The sequence below is a fragment of the Lytechinus variegatus genome, chromosome 2, assembly GCF_018143015.1.
Source record: "Lytechinus variegatus isolate NC3 chromosome 2, Lvar_3.0, whole genome shotgun sequence".
NCBI lineage: Eukaryota > Metazoa > Echinodermata > Echinoidea > Temnopleuroida > Toxopneustidae > Lytechinus > Lytechinus variegatus.
The window spans coordinates 55,431,364-55,453,739 of record NC_054741.1 but is presented as its reverse complement, the minus strand read 5'-3'; the positions used below and the strand labels follow the sequence as shown (position 1 = coordinate 55,453,739).

Genomic DNA, 22,376 nt, shown 5'->3' with positions numbered 1-22,376 from the left:
CCTTTCTTCTATTATGACTGGCGACCCTCATCCATTATTATGACTGGCGAACCCCTTCTACTTTTATGACTGGCGACCCTCATCCATTATTATGACTGGCGAACCCCTTCTACTCTTATGACTGGCGACCCTCATCCATTATTATGACTGGCGACCCTCATCCATTATTATGACTGGCGACCCTCATCCATTATTATGACTGGCGAACCCCTTCTACTATTATGACTGGCGACCCTCAACCATTATTATGACTGGCGACCCTCATCCATTATTATGAATAGCGACCCTCATCCATTATTATGACTGGCGAACCCTTTCTATTATGACTGGCGACCCTCATCCACTATTATGACTGGCGATCCCCATCCATTATTATGAATAGCGACCCTCATCCATTATGACTGGCGACCCTCATCCATTATTATGAATAGCGACCCTCATCCATTATTATGACTGGCGAACCCCTTCTACTATTATGACTGGCGACCCTCATCCACTATTATGACTGGCAATCCCCATCCATTATTATGAATAGCGACCCTCATCCATTATTATGACTGGCGAACCCCTTCTACTATTATCAATAGCGACCCTCATCCATTATTATGACTGGCGAACCCCTTCTACTATTATGACTGGCGACCCTCATCCATTATTATGACTGGCGAACCCCTTCTACTATTATGACTGGCGATCCCCATCCATTATTATGAATAGCGACCCTCATCCATTATTATGACTGGCGACCCTCATCCATTATTATGAATAGCGACCCTCGTCCATTATTATGACTGGCGAACCCCTTCTACTATTATGACTGGCGAACCTCATCCATTATTATGACTGGCGAACCCCTTCTACTATTATGACTAGCGACCCTCATCCATTATTATGACTGGCGAACCCCTTCTACTATTATGACTGGCGACCCTCATCCACTATTATGACTGGCGATCCCCATCCATTATTATGAATAGCGACCCTCATCCATTATTATGACTGGCGACCCTCATCCATTATTATGAATAGCGACCCTCATCCATTATTATGACTGGTGAACCATTTCTACTATTATGACTGGCGACCATCATCCATTATTATGACTGGCGAACCCCTTCTACTATTATGACTGGCGACCCTCATCCATTATTATGACTGGCGAACCCCTTCTACTATTATGACTGGCGACCCTCATCCATTATTATGAATAGCGACCCTCATCCATTATTATGACTGGCGAACCCCTTCTACTATTATGACTGGCGACCCTCATCCATTATTATGACTGGCGAACCCCTTCTACTATTATGACTAGCGACCCTCATCCATTATTATGACTGGCGAACCCCCTCTACTATTATGACTGGCGACCCTCATCCATTATTATGACTGGCGAACCCCTTCTACTATTATGACTTGCGACCCTCATCCATTATTATGACTGGCGAACCCCTTCTACTATTATGGCTGGCGACCCTCATCCATTATTATGACTGGCGAACCCCTTCTACTATTATGACTGGCGACCCTCATCCACTATTATGACTGGCGATCCCCATCCATTATTATGAATAGCGACCCTCATCCATTATTATGACTGGCGACCCTCATCCATTATCATGAATAGCGACCCTCATCCATTATTATGACTGGCGAACCCCTTCCACTATTATGACTGGCGACCCTCATCCACTATTATGACTGGCGATCCCCATCCATTATTATGAATAGCGACCCTCATCCATTATTATGACCGGCGAACCCCTTTTACTATTATGAATAGCGACCCTCATCCATTATTATGACTGGCGAACCCCTTCTATTATTATGACTGGCGACCTTCATCCATTATTATGACTGGCGAACCCCTTCTACTATTATGACTGGCGACCCTCATCCATTATTATGAATAGCGACCCTCATCCATTATTATGACTGGCGAACCCCTTCTACTATTATGACTGGCGACCCTCATCCATTATTATGACTGGCGAACCCCTTCTACTATTATGACTAGCGACCCTCATCCATTTTTATGACTGGCGAACCCCTTCTGCTATTATGACTGGCGACCCTCATCCATTATTATGACTGGCGAGCCCCTTCTACTATTATGACTGGCGACCCTCATCCATTATTATGACTGGCGAACCCCTTCTACTATTATGACTTGCGACCCTCATCCATTATTATGACTGGCGAACCCCTTCTACTATTATGGCTGGCGACCCTCATCCACTATTATGACTGGCGATCCCCATCCATTATTATGAATAGCGACCCTCATCCATTATTATGACTGGCGACCCTCATCCATTATTATGAATAGCGACCCTCATCCATTATTATGACTGGCGAACCCCTTCTACTATTATGACTGGCGACCCTCATCCACTATTATGACTGGCGATCCTCATCCATTATTATGAATAGCGACCCTCATCCATTATTATGACTGGTGACCCTCATCCATTATTATGACTGGCGAACCCCTTCTACCATTATGACTGGCGACCTTCATCCATTATTATGACTGGCGACCCTCATCCACTATTATGACTGGCGATCCCCATCCATTATTATGAATAGCGACCCTCATCCATTATTATGACTGGCGACCCTCATCCATTATTATGAATAGCGACCCTCATCCATTATTATGACTGGCGAACCCCTTCTACTATTATGACTGGCGACCCTCATCCACTATTATGACTGGCGATCCCCATCCATTATTATGAATAGCGACCCTCATCCATTATTATAACTGGCGACCCTCATCCATTATTATGACTGGTGACCCTCATCCATTATTATGACTGGCGAACCCCTTCTATTATTATGACTGGCGACCCTCATCCATTATTATGACTGGCGAACCCCTTCTACTATTATGACTGGCGACCCTCATCCATTATTATGAATAGCGACCCTCATCCATTATTATGACTGGCGAACCCCTTCTACTATTATGACTGGCGACCCTCATCCATTATTATGACTGGCGAACCCCTTCTACTATTATGACTAGCGACCCTCATCCATTATTATGACTGGCGAACCCCTTCTGCTATTATGACTGGCGACCCTCATCCATTATTATGACTGGCGAGCCCCTTCTACTATTATGACTGGCGACCCTCATCCATTATTATGACTGGCGAACCCCTTCTACTATTATGACTTGCGACCCTCATCCATTATTATGACTGGCGAACCCCTTCTACTATTATGGCTGGCGACCCTCATCCACTATTATGACTGGCGATCCCCATCCATTATTATGAATAGCGACCCTCATCCATTATTATGACTGGCGACCCTCATCCATTATTATGAATAGCGACCCTCATCCATTATTATGACTGGCGAACCCCTTCTACTATTATGACTGGCGACCCTCATCCACTATTATGACTGGCGATCCTCATCCATTATTATGAATAGCGACCCTCATCCATTATTATGACTGGTGACCCTCATCCATTATTATGACTGGCGAACCCCTTCTACCATTATGACTGGCGACCTTCATCCATTATTATGACTGGCGACCCTCATCCACTATTATGACTGGCGATCCCCATCCATTATTATGAATAGCGACCCTCATCCATTATTATGACTGGCGACCCTCATCCATTATTATGAATAGCGACCCTCATCCATTATTATGACTGGCGAACCCCTTCTACTATTATGACTGGCGACCCTCATCCACTATTATGACTGGCGATCCCCATCCATTATTATGAATAGCGACCCTCATCCATTATTATAACTGGCGACCCTCATCCATTATTATGACTGGTGACCCTCATCCATTATTATGACTGGCGAACCCCTTCTACCATTATGACTGGCGACCCTCATCCCCTATTATGACTGGCGACCCTTATGATCAATGTAGCCTCTTCCTTTTTATGACTAGCGACCCTCATCTAGTATTATGAATTCCGACCCTCATTGTTGATTATGACTGGCGATCCTTATGATCAATTACCCTTATGGTCCATTATGAATAGCAACCCTTATCTTGCATTATGAAAATCGGACCTTATGACCCATGGTCCTTATGACCTTAACTAGCGACCCCTTTTGCCTATTATGACTAGCGAGCTTTTGGGTATAGGATTTTACACGTTATGACTAGCGGTCCTTATGACCAGTTAGTATTATGACTTATGGTCCTTATGACTGACGGGCTTATCCCGCCCCCTCCCCCCACACACACTTTTGGCTCAGCCTCCCCCCCCACTTTGAAAACCGTTCCGTGGCCCCTGTAAGTTACGGTTTCATTATACCTGATTTTTAAAAAGTCTGTATATGAAATAATGATGATGATGATAATTATTTGAATAATGATTATGAACGAACAAACACGAATTTTTGCGAGAAACTAGAATGTAAACATACGAATGTGTCTGTCCTTAAATATTCAATTCACGTTGATAATGATGATTGTAGTAATCATCAAAGCAACAACAATTTCTTTATGTATAATCATTATTAAACACTAAAAATATAAAACTAAAGAACATTCGCGTCTCTATCGTGGAGACAAAGATATTTCCCCAATATCCTTGATATCTATGTTCAGAAGAAGGAGGGAGATGTGAATTGGAGAATGAGGAAAAGAAAGAAGGAGAAGCAGTCGGCGAAGGAAGAGTAGGAGGGGGGGGGGAATTTATAAAATTTGTTCTTACAACTTTTGAAACTTGATGCCTCTCAAGCAAGTAGTCGATGTTGACTTGTTTTCCGAAATGGTGAACGGCCCGGAGGTAACTTATCATCCAAACGAAAGTACGACTACCACACTTCGGCATGCTAAGATATAACACAGTTTTATTCTGAATTGAGGAAGAATGAAAAACGAAAATATTTTAGAAACTTACACAAATTGAGGGGGAAAATGTCAGCACTGTCTTGAATTCTTGACAAATTTAGGAAAAATTAAAAGAATTGAACTTTCGAGAAATCCTGGATCCAAACATGGAACATTGTGATAATACTGTTAACATTTTATAAAGCTCCGTCGTAAGAAAAAAACCTTTCGAATTACTTTTTCATGTATCGGCTTCCCATAGACAGTCATTTCGTCCTCCTCAATGTCGTCCTCCTTAATCTCGGCCTCTGTGCATTCATATCTCGGTCCAATTGCATCAACCATGGTGTCATTAGAGACAATTACAGATTGCATGGCAGGCAACTGATTTTCACGTCGTAAATCTGTATGGTAGGAGAACGCAACAGTTGTGTTGATGGTGCTGTTTATAATGTAAGAAATAGATGATACAGGTGGTAACGATGAATACGATGATGATGACGCCGATAACGATGATGATGACGATGACGACGACAGTGATGTAGTCCAGGAAAGGCCCCATAGAAACTTGACCAAACCTTGTTTTTTTATATATACAATATTTTTTGATGGTTTCTTGTCAATTCGAGGGTGCTGATTACGAATCTGGATGATGCCACTCGTGTAACCTTGAGCATTTTCCGCAAATTGGCAAAATCCAATATGGCCGCCAAAATATGCAAATTACCCATGAAAATCCTAAAATTGTCCGCACATTGGCTATGGAATGCATGAAAGTGTGTGGCAGGAGTAAAAAAAAAACTCTGAAAAAATAATTGTTGACAAAATATTTATTTTCCTGATATTCGAAATGGCCGCCAAAGTCCATTGTTTACTCTATTATGTACAATATAAAGAGGTAAAACTAGCTTTCGCAAAAGTGAGCACTAAACTGCAAAAAATCGCGATGTATGAACGAAGTGATACAATGTATATGCAAATCATTATTACTAACGAGATATATCATTCATTATATCATAAATGGGAAGATTTCTGTATTTGAATTTGAGGAAAATAAATATTTTGTAAAAACATAATTTTTCAGAGAGCATCTCACTCATGCCACACACTTTCATGCATTTCGTTGCAAATGTGCGGACAATTTTAGGATTTTTATGGGTAATTTGCATATTTTGGCGGCCATATTGGATTTTGCCAATTTGCAGAAAATGCTCAAGGTTACACGAGTGGCATCATTCAGATTCGTAATCAGCACCATCGAATTTACAAGAAACCATTAAAAAATATTGTATATATAAAAAAAACAAGGTTACACCTCTTCTATCCTGGACTAATGGGGATGATGAGAATAATGGCGGTGATGGTAAATGATAATAATGGCAATGACGATGATGATGATGAGGATGATTGTGATGGTGATGATGTTGACGACGACGATGATGATAATGACAATAAAGGTGATGGTTGATAATGGTAATAGAGGATCATTGTCATGATAATGATGATTGTGATAGTGGTGATGGATGCCATGATGATTACGATGGAGATATTGATGATGCCTACGATGATGATGATCATGGCGATGATGATGATCATGGCGATGCTGATGATCACTGTGTAATGAGTATGACAGATAATGATTACTTCGCAACTTACATTGGTTACCAGAAAAAGATAGATTAATCTTCAAAATTCTTGTAACTGCTTTTAAATAACTAGCAGCAATTACCCGTGGATGACAGGGGGTAGGAGTCATTTTTCTTTATCAAAGTGTGTGGGGGGAGGGGGTGACAATCTTGTATGTACAGCTAGACTGCCTATTCACACTGAAAGCCAAGCAGTTTATTGATGAAATATATCTAGACAACTGATTCATAGCAGACTTCTCTTTCAATAGATAGGAGGTTCAATTAAGTTAAGCATCTTGGGTTGAACTGGAGGAAGAACTTCAATAATCATTACAGAGTGAAATCCAAATCTAACTATAAAATGGAAAAATGCATTAGAACACGGTGTATTCAGTAAGCAGTCAAGAGGCAATTATTGTGATATAGAAATGTTATGATTACATGTATTGGGTCAGAAATAAATATGTAAGTACATTGCACATGTACCTTACAATGTACGTTAGACTGCGGTTGTTTGTACTTTTTAAATTAAAGGTTGCTCAATCATATACAAGTATGGCAGGATGTCGAAAAGAAGTGAGAGTGAGAGAAAGGGGGGTGATAAAATGAGTGAGACAGTCTGTGAGACAGTCTGTAAAATCATTTTACCAATGATTGTTTATTACGATCACACTACATTAGTATTTTGTTAATCACACAGAAATAAAGTTTAACATATGAATTGGCGAACATAATACTAAATATAGTTCATTTATATTTGTAAATGAATTTTAGAGACATTAATTTTGTTGAATGTGTGTAGCGAAGAAAGAAAAGGCCAGTGTTACCAATGTTCCGAAGAAAATCTGATCAATTTGCCCTTAAATAAAAGGGTTAATAGCAAATCTATTAAGAAATTTTTAATTTTGGGTTTTGGAACTTAGCACTGAGTTGATTATCAGACTCAACCAAACAACTTCATCACATGTTGGAATTAAGATTTACTGCGGCATTAATCATTCAATATAGATATTATGTCTTACGTCAAAATACTAACCATGCACTGAACTGTGTGCAACAGAGCACTGGCACAGCTTGGCCTTGGAGCATTGAGTTGCAGGTAGCTGAATCTGTTAAAATACAGGATTAAATATAAAGGATGTTTTAATGAAACTGGGCAGAAACATTAGATCTAGACCCCAGCATATAGGCGCCGGAAGTGGGGGGGGGGGGGGGCTGGGCACTCGCCCCCCAAAACAAAAAAGTGGGGGGCAAAACATATTTTCGCCCGCCCCCCCCCCCCGAAAAAAAAGTAGTAGTAATAGTATCATTGTTATTGTTATTAAAAGCAGTAGTTGTAATAGTGTATATATAAAGTGTTCAAACTCTTACTTTACCTCACAGGTTTTTATGTTTAATAGAAAGAATTGTATTTTGTTAATCACATAGAAATAAAATTTTACATATGAATTGGCAAACATAATGTTAAAATATAGTTCATTTATTTGTAAATGAATTTTAGAGACATTAATTTCATTGAATGTGTGTAGCAAAAAAAAAAAAATATCAATGTTGCCAATTTGCAGAAGAAAATCTGATCAAATTTGCCTTTAAATAAAAGGGTTAATAGGAAATCTGTTTAAGACAATTTAAATTTTGGGTTTTGGAACTTAGCACTGAGTTGATTATCTGACTCAACCAAACAACTTCATCATATGTTGGAATTTAGATTTACTGCGGCATCATGCAATCATTCAATATAAATATTACATTTTACGTCAAAATACTAACCATGCACTGAACTGTGTACAACAGAGCACTGGCACAGTTTGATTTTGGAGCGTTGAGTAGCAGGTAGCTGAATCTGTTAAAATACAGGATTAAATATAAAGGATGTTTTAATGAAACTGGGTAGGTAGGTCATTGGATTGACCTAATTATCAAGAAAAGGTAACCTTCTCAAAGATTCATCATGAAGGTTTTATCTCCCGATTTCACTGATGTTGACATAGATTCTAGGCCTACAAATAATATTCTCACTTCATTTTCACCTGATCAGCAAGCAGGTGACAGTTCAGTGAGAATATTGTTTGTATGTCAAAGAAATCGGGAGATAAAACCTCTGTGATGAAGTTTTGCAACATGTACCGTCGCAAGAAATACACATCGCTTGTGAGTTGCGTTACGCGTTTGCGATTACTGCTGCTGCATAGAGTACAAGTGCAAGTGACGCGTGTAGCGCGCGGTATCCTTAGCGGGGCATGCATGCTTTGTATTTCGCTGACCCGAGAGAGGTAAAAGGGACTGGGAACTTCGAAACTATACTCAGGGCTACGAAAAGGAATGCCAAAAAGTTACGAATTGTAAAAAAAAAATTAAATAATGCGACATAAATACCACAAACAACCCCCCTCATGACAATCTGTGAACAATTTAACCATGTTTAGAAAAAATTCCAGCTCCACTGAGTGGAAAACCACGGAGAAAAGCTGCTTCAAACAAACGAAAGGGCACACAAGATTAGCCAAATTATAGCAAGGATGTCAGCATATATTGGCCCCACCCATGGTTTCAAATCATCTCGCATGCGAAGGATTCATATGCACCTGGTACACGCGAATACCCTTTTTTCTAAAATAACTATGACTTTACATCATAGCTAAGAATTCTAATTGTGCTATGACACTTAACGAACAATATGGATCGTTGGTTGAATTCTCTTTGCTGTTTTTTTTTAAATAAAATAAGAGCATTTCTCGTGATCTTCATGTAGATACCTTTTTCTCAGCGTGGATATCAATTTTTGCCTAAAGAGGGCGCGCGATATTATTCACAAGCCGGTAGGCACTTAAGAACCAAGTTTGAAAGGATACTCGTAAAATTACGTCACTCTCGCCGATGAATATTCATTAGATTGTGGTCGTGCGTGTTCAATACAAACTCTCTGAAGATTACAGATTTTCATGTTTACCCCTTAGATAAGTGCTTGTCTGATGCTCATGGAGCCATTTCTGTCCAACTCACTTTTGATGTTGCTCAGCTAAGTGATACATGCCACGACGTGCCTCCGACTACAGAAAATTATTGTTTTATCGATGAAGATTGTATATATGAACCTTTGAAAATATCTTGGAAAAAGGAAGTTGAAACTTCCTATCATAATGCTTTCGATACTGAGGCAATTAATGATGTGAATAATAAGATTGACTCTTTTTATAGTGAATCAATTTCTCAGTGCATTATGGACGATATGGTTAAAGACTTGAATAGATTGTTAATCGATCCTGCTAAGTCGATAGGAATTTGTAAGAAAGCACATTCAGTGACGAATGCTTATAGACGTAATAATCATTTTGGTAAAACTGATAAGCCCTGGTTTGATAAAGCTTGTGAAACCCGTAGAAAAGAGTACTTTAAAGAAAAACATATGTTGCAGAAGTTGAACTCTGTTGATGCAAAGTTAGAACTTAAGAAATTAGCAAAAAATTGCAAACGTTTTATTAGGACAAAATTAAGGGCATATAATAAAGAGTTTCACACTTCTCTGCAAAAATTGAAAAATTCTAATCCCAAGAAATACTGGAAACTGTTAGATGATGCTTGTAAATCGCCAGAAAAAGGAAATGACATTCCGTTAAATGCATTTATGACACATTTCAAGAATTTAAGTATGAAGCCAGAAGATTTGAGTTCAAACGAAATTGATTTTGATCCTTCTGTTGTAGATCATTCAATAAATGAGGCTATAAATAAAGACTTTACCTATGAAGAAGTCATTCTTGTTATAAGAAAATTAAGGAATAATAAGGCTAGTGGGATCGATAATATTATTAATGAACAACTGAAAAACTGTCCTGATTCTTTCGTGAATTTGTTGGTTAGAGTTTTCAATGTTGTACTTTACACAGGTGTTGTACCTTCTGTTTGGTGTCTAGGTATGATTAAGCCATTATTCAAAAAGAAAGGTTCCCCTGATGATCCAGACAATTATAGAGGAATCACTCTTCTGAGCTGTGTTGGTAAATTGTTTACAGCATGTATTAATGCCCGGCTCTCGCTTTACCTAGAGTGTGCTGGTATTTTAGGAAGTGAGCAGGCTGGTTTTAGAGATGGGCATAGTACCCTGGATCACATTTTTACTTTGCATGGTCTAATTGATTTGTATTTAAAACGTGGGAAAAGAATTTACTGTGCTTTTGTTGACTATAAGAAGGCCTTTGACCTTGTAGATAGGTCCAGTCTTTGGTCAAAATTGATATCATCAGGGATTAATGGAAAAATCATCAATGTTGTTTATAATATGTATAAGAATGCAAAATCCTGTGTAAAACTCGGTAATAATTTGTCTGATTTTTTTGTTTGTAACATTGGTGTACGCCAAGGAGAAAATTTATCCCCCCTTTTGTTTGCACTTTATCTCAATGATTTTGAACTTTTTGTTAGTAGACATTATAAAGGTCTTGATATGTGCTCCTCTGCAATAAGAGAGTATTTAAGTGATGAGGATGTTGAGGTATTTTTGCGTCTGTATGTATTATTATATGCTGATGACACTGTAATATTTGCTGAGTCTGCTGAGGAGCTACAGTGTGCTTTATCAGCTGTTTATCAATACTGTGATTTATGGAAGCTCACTGTAAACACCAGTAAAACCAAAGTTGTTATTTTTTCCAGAGGACGTGTCCGTCGGTTTCCTCAGTTTATGTTTGGTGAAAATTCCCTTGAGGTTGTTTATGATTACACTTATCTTGGGGTTATTTTTAATTATAACGGTTCTTTCAAGAAAGCAATGAAAAAACAAATTAATCAAGCTCGTAGAGCTATGTTCCATTTGAAAAGCAAAGCCAGGAAACTATCCTTACCAATTGATGTTCAATGTGAACTGTTTGATGTACTTATTGCACCAATTTTATTGTATGGAAGTGAAGTTTGGGGTTTTGAAAATTTAGAATGTATTGAAATGTTTTATAAGAAATTTCTTAAGAGTCTTTTAGGTTTGAAGCGTGGAACAGCTAACTGCATGGCATTTGGTGAGCTCGGGAGGACAAGCCTGTCTTACAATATCGAGAAGCGAATGGTTAACTTTTGGCTTAGATTAAATGGAAATGTACATGGGAGATCGAAACTGTCTTGTATTATCTATAACCTTTTACGTCAATTGCATGATAAAGAAATCTTTAGTCCCAGGTGGATAGTTAAGGTGAAAGATATTCTCGACAAATGTGGTATGTCTAATATTTGGTCCGACCGAGCCATCTTCGTCAATGTAAATTGGGTGAAATCCGCTGTCAACCTTCGTTTAAATGATATTGGTCAGCAGAATTGGAGTTCGGAAGTAAATAGAAACCGCCTTTGCACTAACTATAGGATATTTAAAGAAAGTTACATTTTTGAGGATTATTTGATCAAACTTGATTATTCGGATCGGTTAGCATTATGTAAATTTAGATGTGGAAACCATAGACTACCTGTAAGCGAGGGACGATATCTTCCTGATCAAGAAGTAAAATTGTGCACCTTGTGTAAAATGAATGATCCAGGTGACGAGTTTCATTTTCTTTTTAAATGTCCGTTTTTTTAAACAGATCGGAAAGCTCTGATTAATTCCTTTTATGCTCGTCGACCGAATGTTTTGAAAATGAAGCAGCTTTTTAATTCTAGAAACAAAAATGTATTAAAGAAATTATCACGATTCTGTCAAATCATTATGTCCAGATTTTGATGTCTTCATACTATTTTCCTTTTACATTGTATACATATTTTGAAAGATACTACTGCCACTGTTTGCCATTAAGAACCTATTTAACTATTATTTAGTAATAGTATTTGATCATTAGTTAATTAAAGATGTCTACCTTATGAAGTTCATGATTTGTAAATAGTATATATATGCTTTCTGTGTTATCTTTAAATCTTACTTGTTTGTTATTCTTCCATGCCCCCTGGCGGGGCCGTTCAAGAATAAAATTCATTGTCATTGTCATTGCGCAGAGAGTTTGTATTGAACACGCACGACCACGATCCAATGAATATTCATCGCGAGAGTGACGTAATTTTACGAGTGTCCTTTCAAACGTGGTTCTTAAGTGCCTACCGTTTGTTTACGGTATACCTATACCTTTGTTTACGGTTTTGCAAGCTGGCTGCATTCTAGGCGATCAGCATTATTTTCTTGCTCGTTCAATCCACTTTCATCATCATTTTGTCAAAAGATGGCGTACTTTACCAATAAGTATATACATGAGATGCAACCTGTTGATTTTTGGTACAATTTCCTATTATGCGCTGACGACTTGAATCGAGAATGTTCGATAGAAAAATTGCTTTTCGATTGTTGTTTGCGTACTTTCCACCGCAGTATCAAGGATAACTAAGGACGGATTGAACACTGATCTCTCCCCTAACTGGATATGCGGGGAGGGTCCTTTGTTTGAAGCCCGCGAGTTCTATTGTCCGCCATACCAGTTCTCCCAAAAGGAACGCGATCGCCCCATTTATAGCATGTGAATTGTGAGCGATATGCTAGCTGTCTGCACACTGAAGCACTCATTGCTTTTTATACAAAACTTCATATATTTAAGGTGCCAGAATTCGCAATTTTCTTGAAACCATGGTACTTCCCAGTATACAATTCGGAAACATAATTTTGAAGGGTTGGTGTTTTTCTCATCTACGGAAAAATGGATGAAATCCTTGACTTGTCTAGGGGTATTTTGGAGGTTTCCAGATAACCATCTTAGGATCGATATGGCGAGGACTTTCTAGGTTATGAAGGCTTATAACACTGGGCTTGAACCCCCCTTTAATTTAAGTCTACCCCACCCCCCCAAAAAAAAAAAATCAAACAAGTGTAACACCGAAAAATTCATCGCTTAAGTGAAACTTTAAAAATATAACTTTCATATTTTATTTCTGATTTTGATTAAATTTTGAGCATTATTGTGTGTTTTTCTCTCTATTCAAATAATCATTTCATGAGGTGGACTCGCCCTTTAAAGAACAAGTCCACCCAACAAAAACTTGATTTGAATAAAAAGAAAAAAAATCAACCATAAGCATAACCCTGAAAATTTCATCAAAATCGGATGTAATATGAAAGTTATGGCATTTTGAAGTTTCGCTTCATTTCACAAAACAGTTATATGCACATCTCGGTTGGTATTCCATTATTTCAACATTTTGTGCTTCCGGCAAGGAGGTCCAAAACGTCAAATTCGTAAAAATTGAAATATTGTATAATTCAAACTATAAAACACAAAAGAAATAGTGAGTAAAATCATTGACTCTCTCATTTGGATGTAACTGGCTCGTTCATATCACTATTTTTTAAAAATATGCGAAACTTTGAAATGTCATAACTTTTTATTTTACATCCGATTTTTATGAATTTTTTAGCATTGTGCTTGTCTGATTTTTCTCTATTGATTCAAATCAACATTTTTCTGAGGTGGACTTGACCTCTCTCTCTCTTTCCTTCTGTCACAACGATCGACCCTCTTCAATTATCCTCTACCCAGTTTGTTCATATACTGTATAGGAAGCGGGGGGGGGGGGGGGCCTGGTCCCCTAAATTTTAGGTGGGGGACAGACCCCCCAAATTTATGTTGACAACTTGTTTTTGTTCTTTTTGCCTGTCAATTGTTTTCCTGCATCCCGTAAATTCAGATGGACCCCCCTAAAATCGTTGTGGTCCGCCCTGAAATTCTGGTTGATAACCCTTTTTTGATACTTGTCAGATTATTTCTTTTGTTTTGCATCCCTTCCTAAATATGGGTTGATAACCTTTTTTTGCTTGTCAGATTATTTTCATTGCGTCACCCCCTAAATTTCTGGTTAATAACCCCCCCTTTTTAATTGCTCCACCCCACCGAGACATTTTTTCTTTGAAGACATTCGGCATCTCAAAATAAGTTCTGTGAAATTTCTGAAGTCTGTAAATCCGTCTCTGTAGCTTAATGTCTTTTTTACGTACTTAAAAAAAAGAGTTCTTGGAAAAAATAATTTGATCTATTGTTGACAGAGAAATATCACAAATTCACATGCCACAAGTTACATAAGCCCCCTAAAGTCCTAGTCCTATACTGTACATGTACCTATAGCTTGTAAATTTTATTGTCCTTTCACAAATAAAAGATAAATAATTTTCAGAATACCTTGTAGATCCAGTCCTTGTCCCAAAAATCAGTCTATTTCGGTCAGGATCTATGCTTTGCAAAAAATATTTTTGTTTAACTCCTCCGAAACGGCAGATTTTCAGTCTTAACTTAAGTTTCACAATACATGCTATACACGGTCAGTATTTTCGTGTCTCAGTCGTGATATTCTTCTGTCCAAACATGATTGATAAACTCATAAAACTTGGTGACATTTGTGAATATTAATAAACTGAATATTTATTTGAATCTTGGTTTGAATTCATCACGCTTCCAGAGAAATCACAACAATCGATAACCCCCCCCCCCCCCGGAGTTTTAAAGTTTTGGAAACTTGCTCTGGTAATTTAGAATTACCACACATGTATTTGAGCACATGGGACTACATAAAGTCTACAACTATGCAGTTCACCAGCTTGTCTTATCTGTGAAAAGTAATCCCATTTTCTCTAATTCCACGGTCGTCACAACAAGTGCAATTATACGTGGCACAGGACGACATCTTAAACTTTGTATCAGGTATAAATTCACAATGAAAAGTGCTGTTATAAGAGTTGATTTGGTAAGTATAATTAAGAATTGACACTATTGCCGTGTACCAGATTCTACTCCGATTTTGGCTTTTTGGGGAACTCGGCTTGCGGAGGTACCAACTTCCGGTGCTTCAACACGGAATAGGCCAATCAGCGTTATTGTTCCCATCCAGGTAGGGGAGAGATCAGTGGGATTGAACGGTTGATATTTGGAGGTAAGCGATAAAAACAGTTTTATAAATAACTCCTTTTTAAAATGAAGTTAAAATACGAATGTTCAATTGCAAGAGTCATAGTGGAGAAATATTGAATTTGTTTGGCGTGTTTCGTTCCCTCACATTCGTGTGATGAATGAAAACGTCAGTCCACTATGAAATCACATGCGTTGTGCGAGGTTAGTATTACCATGGATCCTACTAGTAGGATCCATGGTATTACTAACCTCGCATGTTGTGTGAGTGATATTGGCCCCTATACATGCATATTTACAACAGCTTCACGGTGGGAAATAAGTCCCTCGACTATCGAACAAACATCATGATATTATTAAGGAATGTTTATGTTTTTCTCTTGATATAATGAAGTCTATACCTTTTTTCTAAGATAAATTCAAATTTTCCGAATAATGATATGCATTACATATAGTTCCAAATTCTCTAAATTCAGTCTCAAAGTTGTGTAATGATGTATTTAGGTTCAATATGATTGTTTCCCTTTTATTCTTCTCTCCCCCCTCTCGATCATACGACCTTTTTTACAGCGCTGAGAGAATTAAACACAATTGTCTGTTCTTTTTCTCCCCCCCTCTTCTTTCCCCTTTTCTTCTCTTCGTCCTCTTTTTCCACTTTTCTTCTCCCCCTCTTTTTCCCTTTTCTTCTTCCCCCCCCCCCCATCTTTTTTTTTCTTTTTTTTCACCCTGCTCACCATCATGTTCATACCTTGTATTGTAGTTCCTCTCATTCTGCTGTTCCAACCAAGAAAGACACCTGCTACTACGACAAACATCAGCAAAACGACGACCCGATAATTAACCATCTTTGACGCAATCAAACATGTCGTCATCAGGCGTCCAGTATTCAGGGAAGAAACTTTGCCAAATAAAGCATCGTTTTCTCTTCGTTTGCAAGTATCCATCCAACGGAACCGACACTTTTCAAGTAAAACCTTATGAAACATATCGCAACCGCAATCTTCTAAAACATTTCACTGATTCACTAATTATGTTCAGCATTTCGTACGGAACAAAGTTGACATACCACTGTCTTATTACGTGAGAGAGTACTCTGAAGAGGAGCGTTGAAAGAATTCACCATAAAGGTATTTTACAACAAAAGAAACCCTTTGGAAGTGTTTATTCTTTGGGTAAATTTACTATCGTGTTTATGTATTAGATTAGGTGGCTGCTCTACCCGTTCGCGACGGCATAGTAGAATAGGTTCTAACATTGAGCTATTAATAGCTCCATGGTTCTAACACCCCAAACGAGATTGATCAGCCGACCATGTCAAGTTCGAACAGCTCCATTGTTCCGTGCGTGCGAGCTGGATCGTTGATTACAAAAGCGTGTGTGCGATCAACGATGAGTGAATTGATCGATTGATAGTTTTCGCGCATGCGCAGTTCATTTCCTGTTTTGGCTGCACGGAGTTCAGAGCTCACCTGTCGCTCAAGTGCTATAATTATGTCCGACTTCTTTGAGAGTGTATTGTTTGCGATGTGGGTTTTGAAGTTCTTCCTGGACTTCTTCTTTTTCGATATTACTATTATCATAATATTATCATTCTCCCTTCCTTTCTTCTTCCTTTTCTTCTTTTTCGATCTTCTTATTATTATCAAAATTATTATTCTCATTTGTTTTCTTCTCATATTCTTCTTTTTCGATATTCTTATCTTATCATCCTCATTTCCTTTTTTCTGCTGTTCGATCTCTGTCTCATCTTTTTGTTCTTATTCTTCCTATTTATCGACCCTCCCCCTTCTCCCTTGATATAGTATTGCTTTGTTTCCTCTTGCAAATGAAATCCTCCTTTTTTTCCTTTTTCTTTTTTTATAATGCTCCCTTTTCCTTTTCTCCTTATTCTTCTTCACTGATAATTGTGTAATCCTACACCTCCTCCATCTCCTAAGTTTTCTCTTTCTATTTCCCTTCTATTTATTCTTGTTATGATTTTGCTTGTGCTTCTTCTTTTTCGTTTCTTTTTCTTCGTCGTCTTATATTCTCTTACCTATTCTATTATTCTTTTACTCCCGTCATCCTATTTTGCTTTATTTTTTTCTCTCTCTGTTTTTCTCTTCTTGCAAAATGAAAAAAAATGAAGAATATGATATTCCTTTTTAAAAGTATGTCCGCCAAAACATGAATCTTCAAAATATCTGTATATGCATACAAGTAATACTTTCTGAACAAGAAATCATAATCTTCTCGATAGGGAGCAGTTCTTACCAATCCACAAATTTGCAAGGTGGTATACGACAATTATTATGAAGATTATTTATCATTTATCATCCAATTATTTAAGTTAGCCTTCTTTCGTTTGTTTGTGCTATTCTTCGAATAATGTAGAGGAGGTAACTGTGCATTACTGGAGAGAGAAAAAAAGGGACTTTAAAGTTTTAATTACGCCATTTTTGTCTCACCTGCGAAGCAGACTGAGACTATAGGCGCCGCTTTTCCGACGGCGACGGCGGCGTCAACATCAAATCTTAACCTGAGGTTAAGTTTTTGAAATGACGTCATAACTTAGAAAGTATATGAACCTAGTTAATAAAACTTGGCCATAAGGTTAATCAAGTATTACTGAACATACTATTAGAGTTTCATGTCACATGACCAAGGTCAAAGGTCATTTAGGGTCAATGAACTTAGACCATGTTGGAGGGATCAACATCGAAATCTTAACCTGAGGTTAAGTTTTTGAAATGTCATCATAACTTAGAAAATATATGGACCTAGTTCATGAAACTTAGACATAAGGTTAATCAAGTATCACTAAACATCCTGCACGAGTTTCACGTCACATGACCAAGGTCAAAGGTCATTTAGGGTCAATGAACTTTGGCCGAATTGGGGATATCTGTTGAATTCCCATCATCACTTTGAAAGTTTATGGATCTGATTCATAAAACTTGGACATAATAGTAATCAAGCATCACTGAACATTTTGTGCAAGTTTCAGGTCTCATGATTAAGGTCAGAGGTCATTTAGGGTCAATGAACTTTGGCCGAATCGGGGGTATCTGTTGAATTACCATCATAACTTTGAAAGTTTATTGGTCTAGTTCATTAAACTTGGACATTAGAGTAATCAAGTATCCCTGAACATCCTGTGCGAGTTTCAGGTCACATGACCAAGGTCAAAGGTCAATGAACTTTGGCCGAATTGGGCGTATCTGTTGAATTACCATCATAACTTTGAAAGTTTATGGATCTGATTCATGAAACTTGTACATAAGAGTAATCAAGTATTACTGAACATCCTGTGCGAGTTTCAGGTCACATGATCAAGGTCAAAGGTCATGTAAGGTCAATGAACTTTGGCCATGTTGGTGTTTTTTGTTGAATAACCATCATATCTCTGTCAGTTTATTGGTCTAGTTCATAAAAAGTGGACATAAGAGTAACCATGTATCACTGAACATCTTGTGCGAGTTAGAGTAGTATTCAAAGTCAGCACTGCTGCTATATTGAACCGCGTGATGCAGGTGAGACGGCCAGAGGCATTCCACTTGTTCAATTTAGAAGCGAGTGAAGCAATCGAGAAGACACTCAAGCATTCAGCTGTGAAAATGTTATATTTCCTTTAAAAGATATATTCAAGAAAGATGTAATTGGTTGGGATACATACAATATGAGCGAACGAACACTTTTTTCATTTTTTCTTTCTTTTGAGAATGGGTTGTTTGCTATTCACTTTACTTGCCTCTAATCTTTAAGAATTATGGGAAGACATATCATTTTATTTTTTGGATGACTGAATTTCATATATATCTGTCATGAAAATGAAAATATATCATTTCCATTTAGGGCTCTTACTTGTGGCCAAAAGCCATCTGTAATCTAATTACATCATGAAGCATAATGTCTGTTAGAAAAATCGCGCGCCCTCGAGCCTTCCCCCTGGATCCGCCAATATATGCAAGTCTTTTCATTGTCAGCCCTAAAACAAAATAGAGTTCCTGTTGTGGGTAAATCTCTTGCAACCCCCCCCCCCCCCCCACGTACATTTATTAGTTTTAGCAGAAGGTTGCCGAATCACATAGTTTGTACGCCGTACGGTAACAATGCGAGTTCTCCACCAAGTATAAATACAAACAATCTTACAACCTCCTTCAGTCTCATTGTTCGGTTAATAATATTTGTTATTATTACAGTGCTCCGTAGTTAAAAAAGGTAATTCACATTACAATAGGATAAAATTTAACCCCTCTCCCTAATACAATCCCTTTTCAATATATCTTTCCACACCCCCCCCACACACACACCACATTTTCTCTTGTTATCTACCTCAATGTGTCGGTTCCAACTTACTTTTTTCTTTTGCAATTTCGATGAATAATTGGAATCTCTTCTAATAACAATAACAGCTGGATTTATAAAACACTGCTATTATTACCCCGGTTTTATCTCGAGCTACCATCACCGGCGCTCAGTGCATGCAAGGAATTACTCATGCCGGGTACCCATTCACCTCACCTGGGTCGAGTGCAGCACAATGTGGATAAATTTCTAGCCATGGCTACGATTCGAACACACGACCCTCTGTTTGAAAGGCGAGAGTCAAAACCACTAGACCACGACGCACCCATATAACCTACATTTCCTATATAGCTCTCCCACATTTTTCTCTTCAACTCTCTCTTCCTCTCACTTCCTCTCTTTTATTCCGCCATTATGATGATATTACGGCCGTTTTATCCTTTCTATCAATTTCTTGATATCCAACATTCTATTTTTTATATCAAGAATTTGCGTTAACGACACAAGTAACCCTTTCAAGACCCCCCACAAATTTTCTTAAAATCAGGTTGACATTGTATGAGATGTACTAAGCAAAAAAATTGGAATACTTTATACATTGAGGAATTATGTAACAAAAAGAATCTTAGTTATTTTATACAACTCATATATTTTTGGTCAGGAAGTTTGGGGTGGGACGTGCAAAACAACCCTGAACCCTATATTATTACTTCAAAAAAAGAATAGCTAGACTAAATAATACTTATATTTGATAGGAGTATTTATGCACGATTTAATTAATAATCGGTTGGCGCATAGTTTTATTGATTTTTTTTTTGTTATTTATAGACCATCCTTACAATACAAGAAATAGAGAAAAGCGAAATGTTAATCTTGACAAAAACAATAACAATTTGGGAAAACAATCAATTTCATTTTCTGGTCCTAGTTTATGGAATCATCTGCCAAGTAATATCAGAAACACCCCCAGTCGCAAGATATTTAGCTAATCGTTGAAATTAATGCCACTGGAAGATAATAATTAATTTAGTATGATTAATACTGCCTGAAAACAAATAATTCTATATAAATATTTTGCGAATAATTAAGACATTTTTTCTTGTAAATAGTATAAATATGTTGACTAAAAAATATCGCAATTTTCTGAAACAGTAATAAGTAAAATTAGTACTGAATTTCAAGTTCAAGTTCAAGTTCATTTATTAAAACCAATATACAATATAAAATCAATTACAAAACATATATCATGAGATGGTTAGGACCAAAGTGAAGCCGAAGCTTGTAAATATTAGCCCTTTACATAAAATATATAAAATACATTATAAAAATAATGTCAACAGAATAGATTAACAAATAATCGATCAAGAAATACATACATGTGAAGGAGTAATAACTAACAAAGAATGTCTAGAAATTTTGAAAGAATTGAAACATAACAAATCACCTGGAAATGACGGTCTTTCTTCGGAGTTTTACTATACTTTTTGGCCAGATATTGGAGATTTAGTAAAAGATGCTTTAAATGAGGCATATTGGTCCGGGAATTGGCTTCGTCGCAAAAACAAGCAGTTATTACGTTAATCGCTAAAGATGGAAAGATCCTCTTTTATTGAAAAATTATAGACCTATATCACTTCTTAACGTAGATTATAAAATTTTAACAAAATTTTGGCTAAGCGAATCAAGAAAATACTTAATGAAATCGTTGTGGGGATCAGGTGGGTTACATACAAGGTAGAAATATTGGTGAAGCCATTCGTACTATAGATGATGTTATTTTCATACATCCCATTTTAATCTACCTGGCTTTTTGTTTGCCATAGATTTTGAGAAGGCCTTTGACTCGTTATCACATCATTTTCTTCAAAAGGCTCTGACGGCTTTTGGTTTTGGTCCATCCTTTCAGAGATGGGTCAAAGTTTTGTATACTGATACTTTAAGTTGCGTTTTAAATGAAGGAAATTCCACCGGCTATTTTGAAATAAAAAGGGGTAAGGCAGGGGGATCCGCTTAGTCCTTACCTCTTTATTTTGTGTATTGAAGTAATGGCTCATAAATTACGAAAAGATAATCTGATTGAAGGAATTAAATTTGGAGATGAGGAAATCAGATTAGCTCTTTATGCAGATGACATGACAATTTTTGCTCGTAATGTACAATCAGTGGATAGGCTAAAAGTTCTATTTGCAGATTTTGAAAAACTTTCTGGATTAAAAATCAATAATGACAAAACTAAAGTATTAAAATTAGGTTCATGCCAACATTTGCATTATGACTTCTCCTTCGGCGAGACCGTGGATTTTCTTAAAGTTTTAGGAGTATTTTTCACCTTAGATGAACATAAGAAAGAAGATCTTAATTACAAAGAAATCTTAAGCAAAATTAAAACACTCTTGAACTTTTGGAAGCTAAGAGATATAACGCTCATGGGGAAAATTCAACTATTGAAGGTGCATATCTATTCTAAAGTCCTCTTCCGAGCGTCTCTTACTCCTGTTCCTAAGTGGGTTTATGAGTCATTGGATAAATTAACTTTTGATTTTTTTATGGAAAGGTAAGAAAGACAAAATTAATAGGAATACAATGTTTTTAGACTATAAGCAAGGAGGATTAAAGATGTTAAACTTCCCTGTACAGGTAAAGGCACAGCGAATAATGTGGATTAAAAGACTTTTAAATAAAGATGAAGATATGAAATGGAAACGGTACTTTAATTTTGCCACTAAACATTTGGGTGGAGATTTGTTATTTTCATGTGACTATATACCAGGTTTATTGAAA

General features: G+C 37.3%; 1 protein-coding gene across 5 annotated transcripts in view; it reads right to left on the bottom strand.

The window, feature by feature from the left end:
* Nucleotides 1-16,687, bottom strand: part of LOC121408408 (uronyl 2-sulfotransferase-like) — a 40,041-nt gene extending 23,354 nt beyond the window's left edge. The window contains exons 1-5 of one of the 5 annotated variants that reach the window (XM_041599879.1): nucleotides 16,057-16,137; nucleotides 8,224-8,296; nucleotides 7,490-7,562; nucleotides 5,063-5,229; nucleotides 4,707-4,850 (exon numbers count right to left, since the gene is read on the bottom strand). In XM_041599879.1, coding sequence (XP_041455813.1) covers nucleotides 4,707-4,850; nucleotides 5,063-5,229; nucleotides 7,490-7,562; nucleotides 8,224-8,226 — 387 coding nt within the window. In that variant the 5' untranslated portion in view covers nucleotides 8,227-8,296; nucleotides 16,057-16,137. Of the gene's footprint in view, nucleotides 1-4,706; nucleotides 4,851-5,062; nucleotides 5,230-7,489; nucleotides 7,563-8,223; nucleotides 8,297-16,056; nucleotides 16,295-16,374 lie in introns of those variants that run through there. The other 4 variants (XM_041599881.1, XM_041599880.1, XM_041599882.1 and 1 more) reach the window with 4 other exon arrangements.
* Between the last annotated feature and the right edge of the window lie 5,689 nt (nucleotides 16,688-22,376).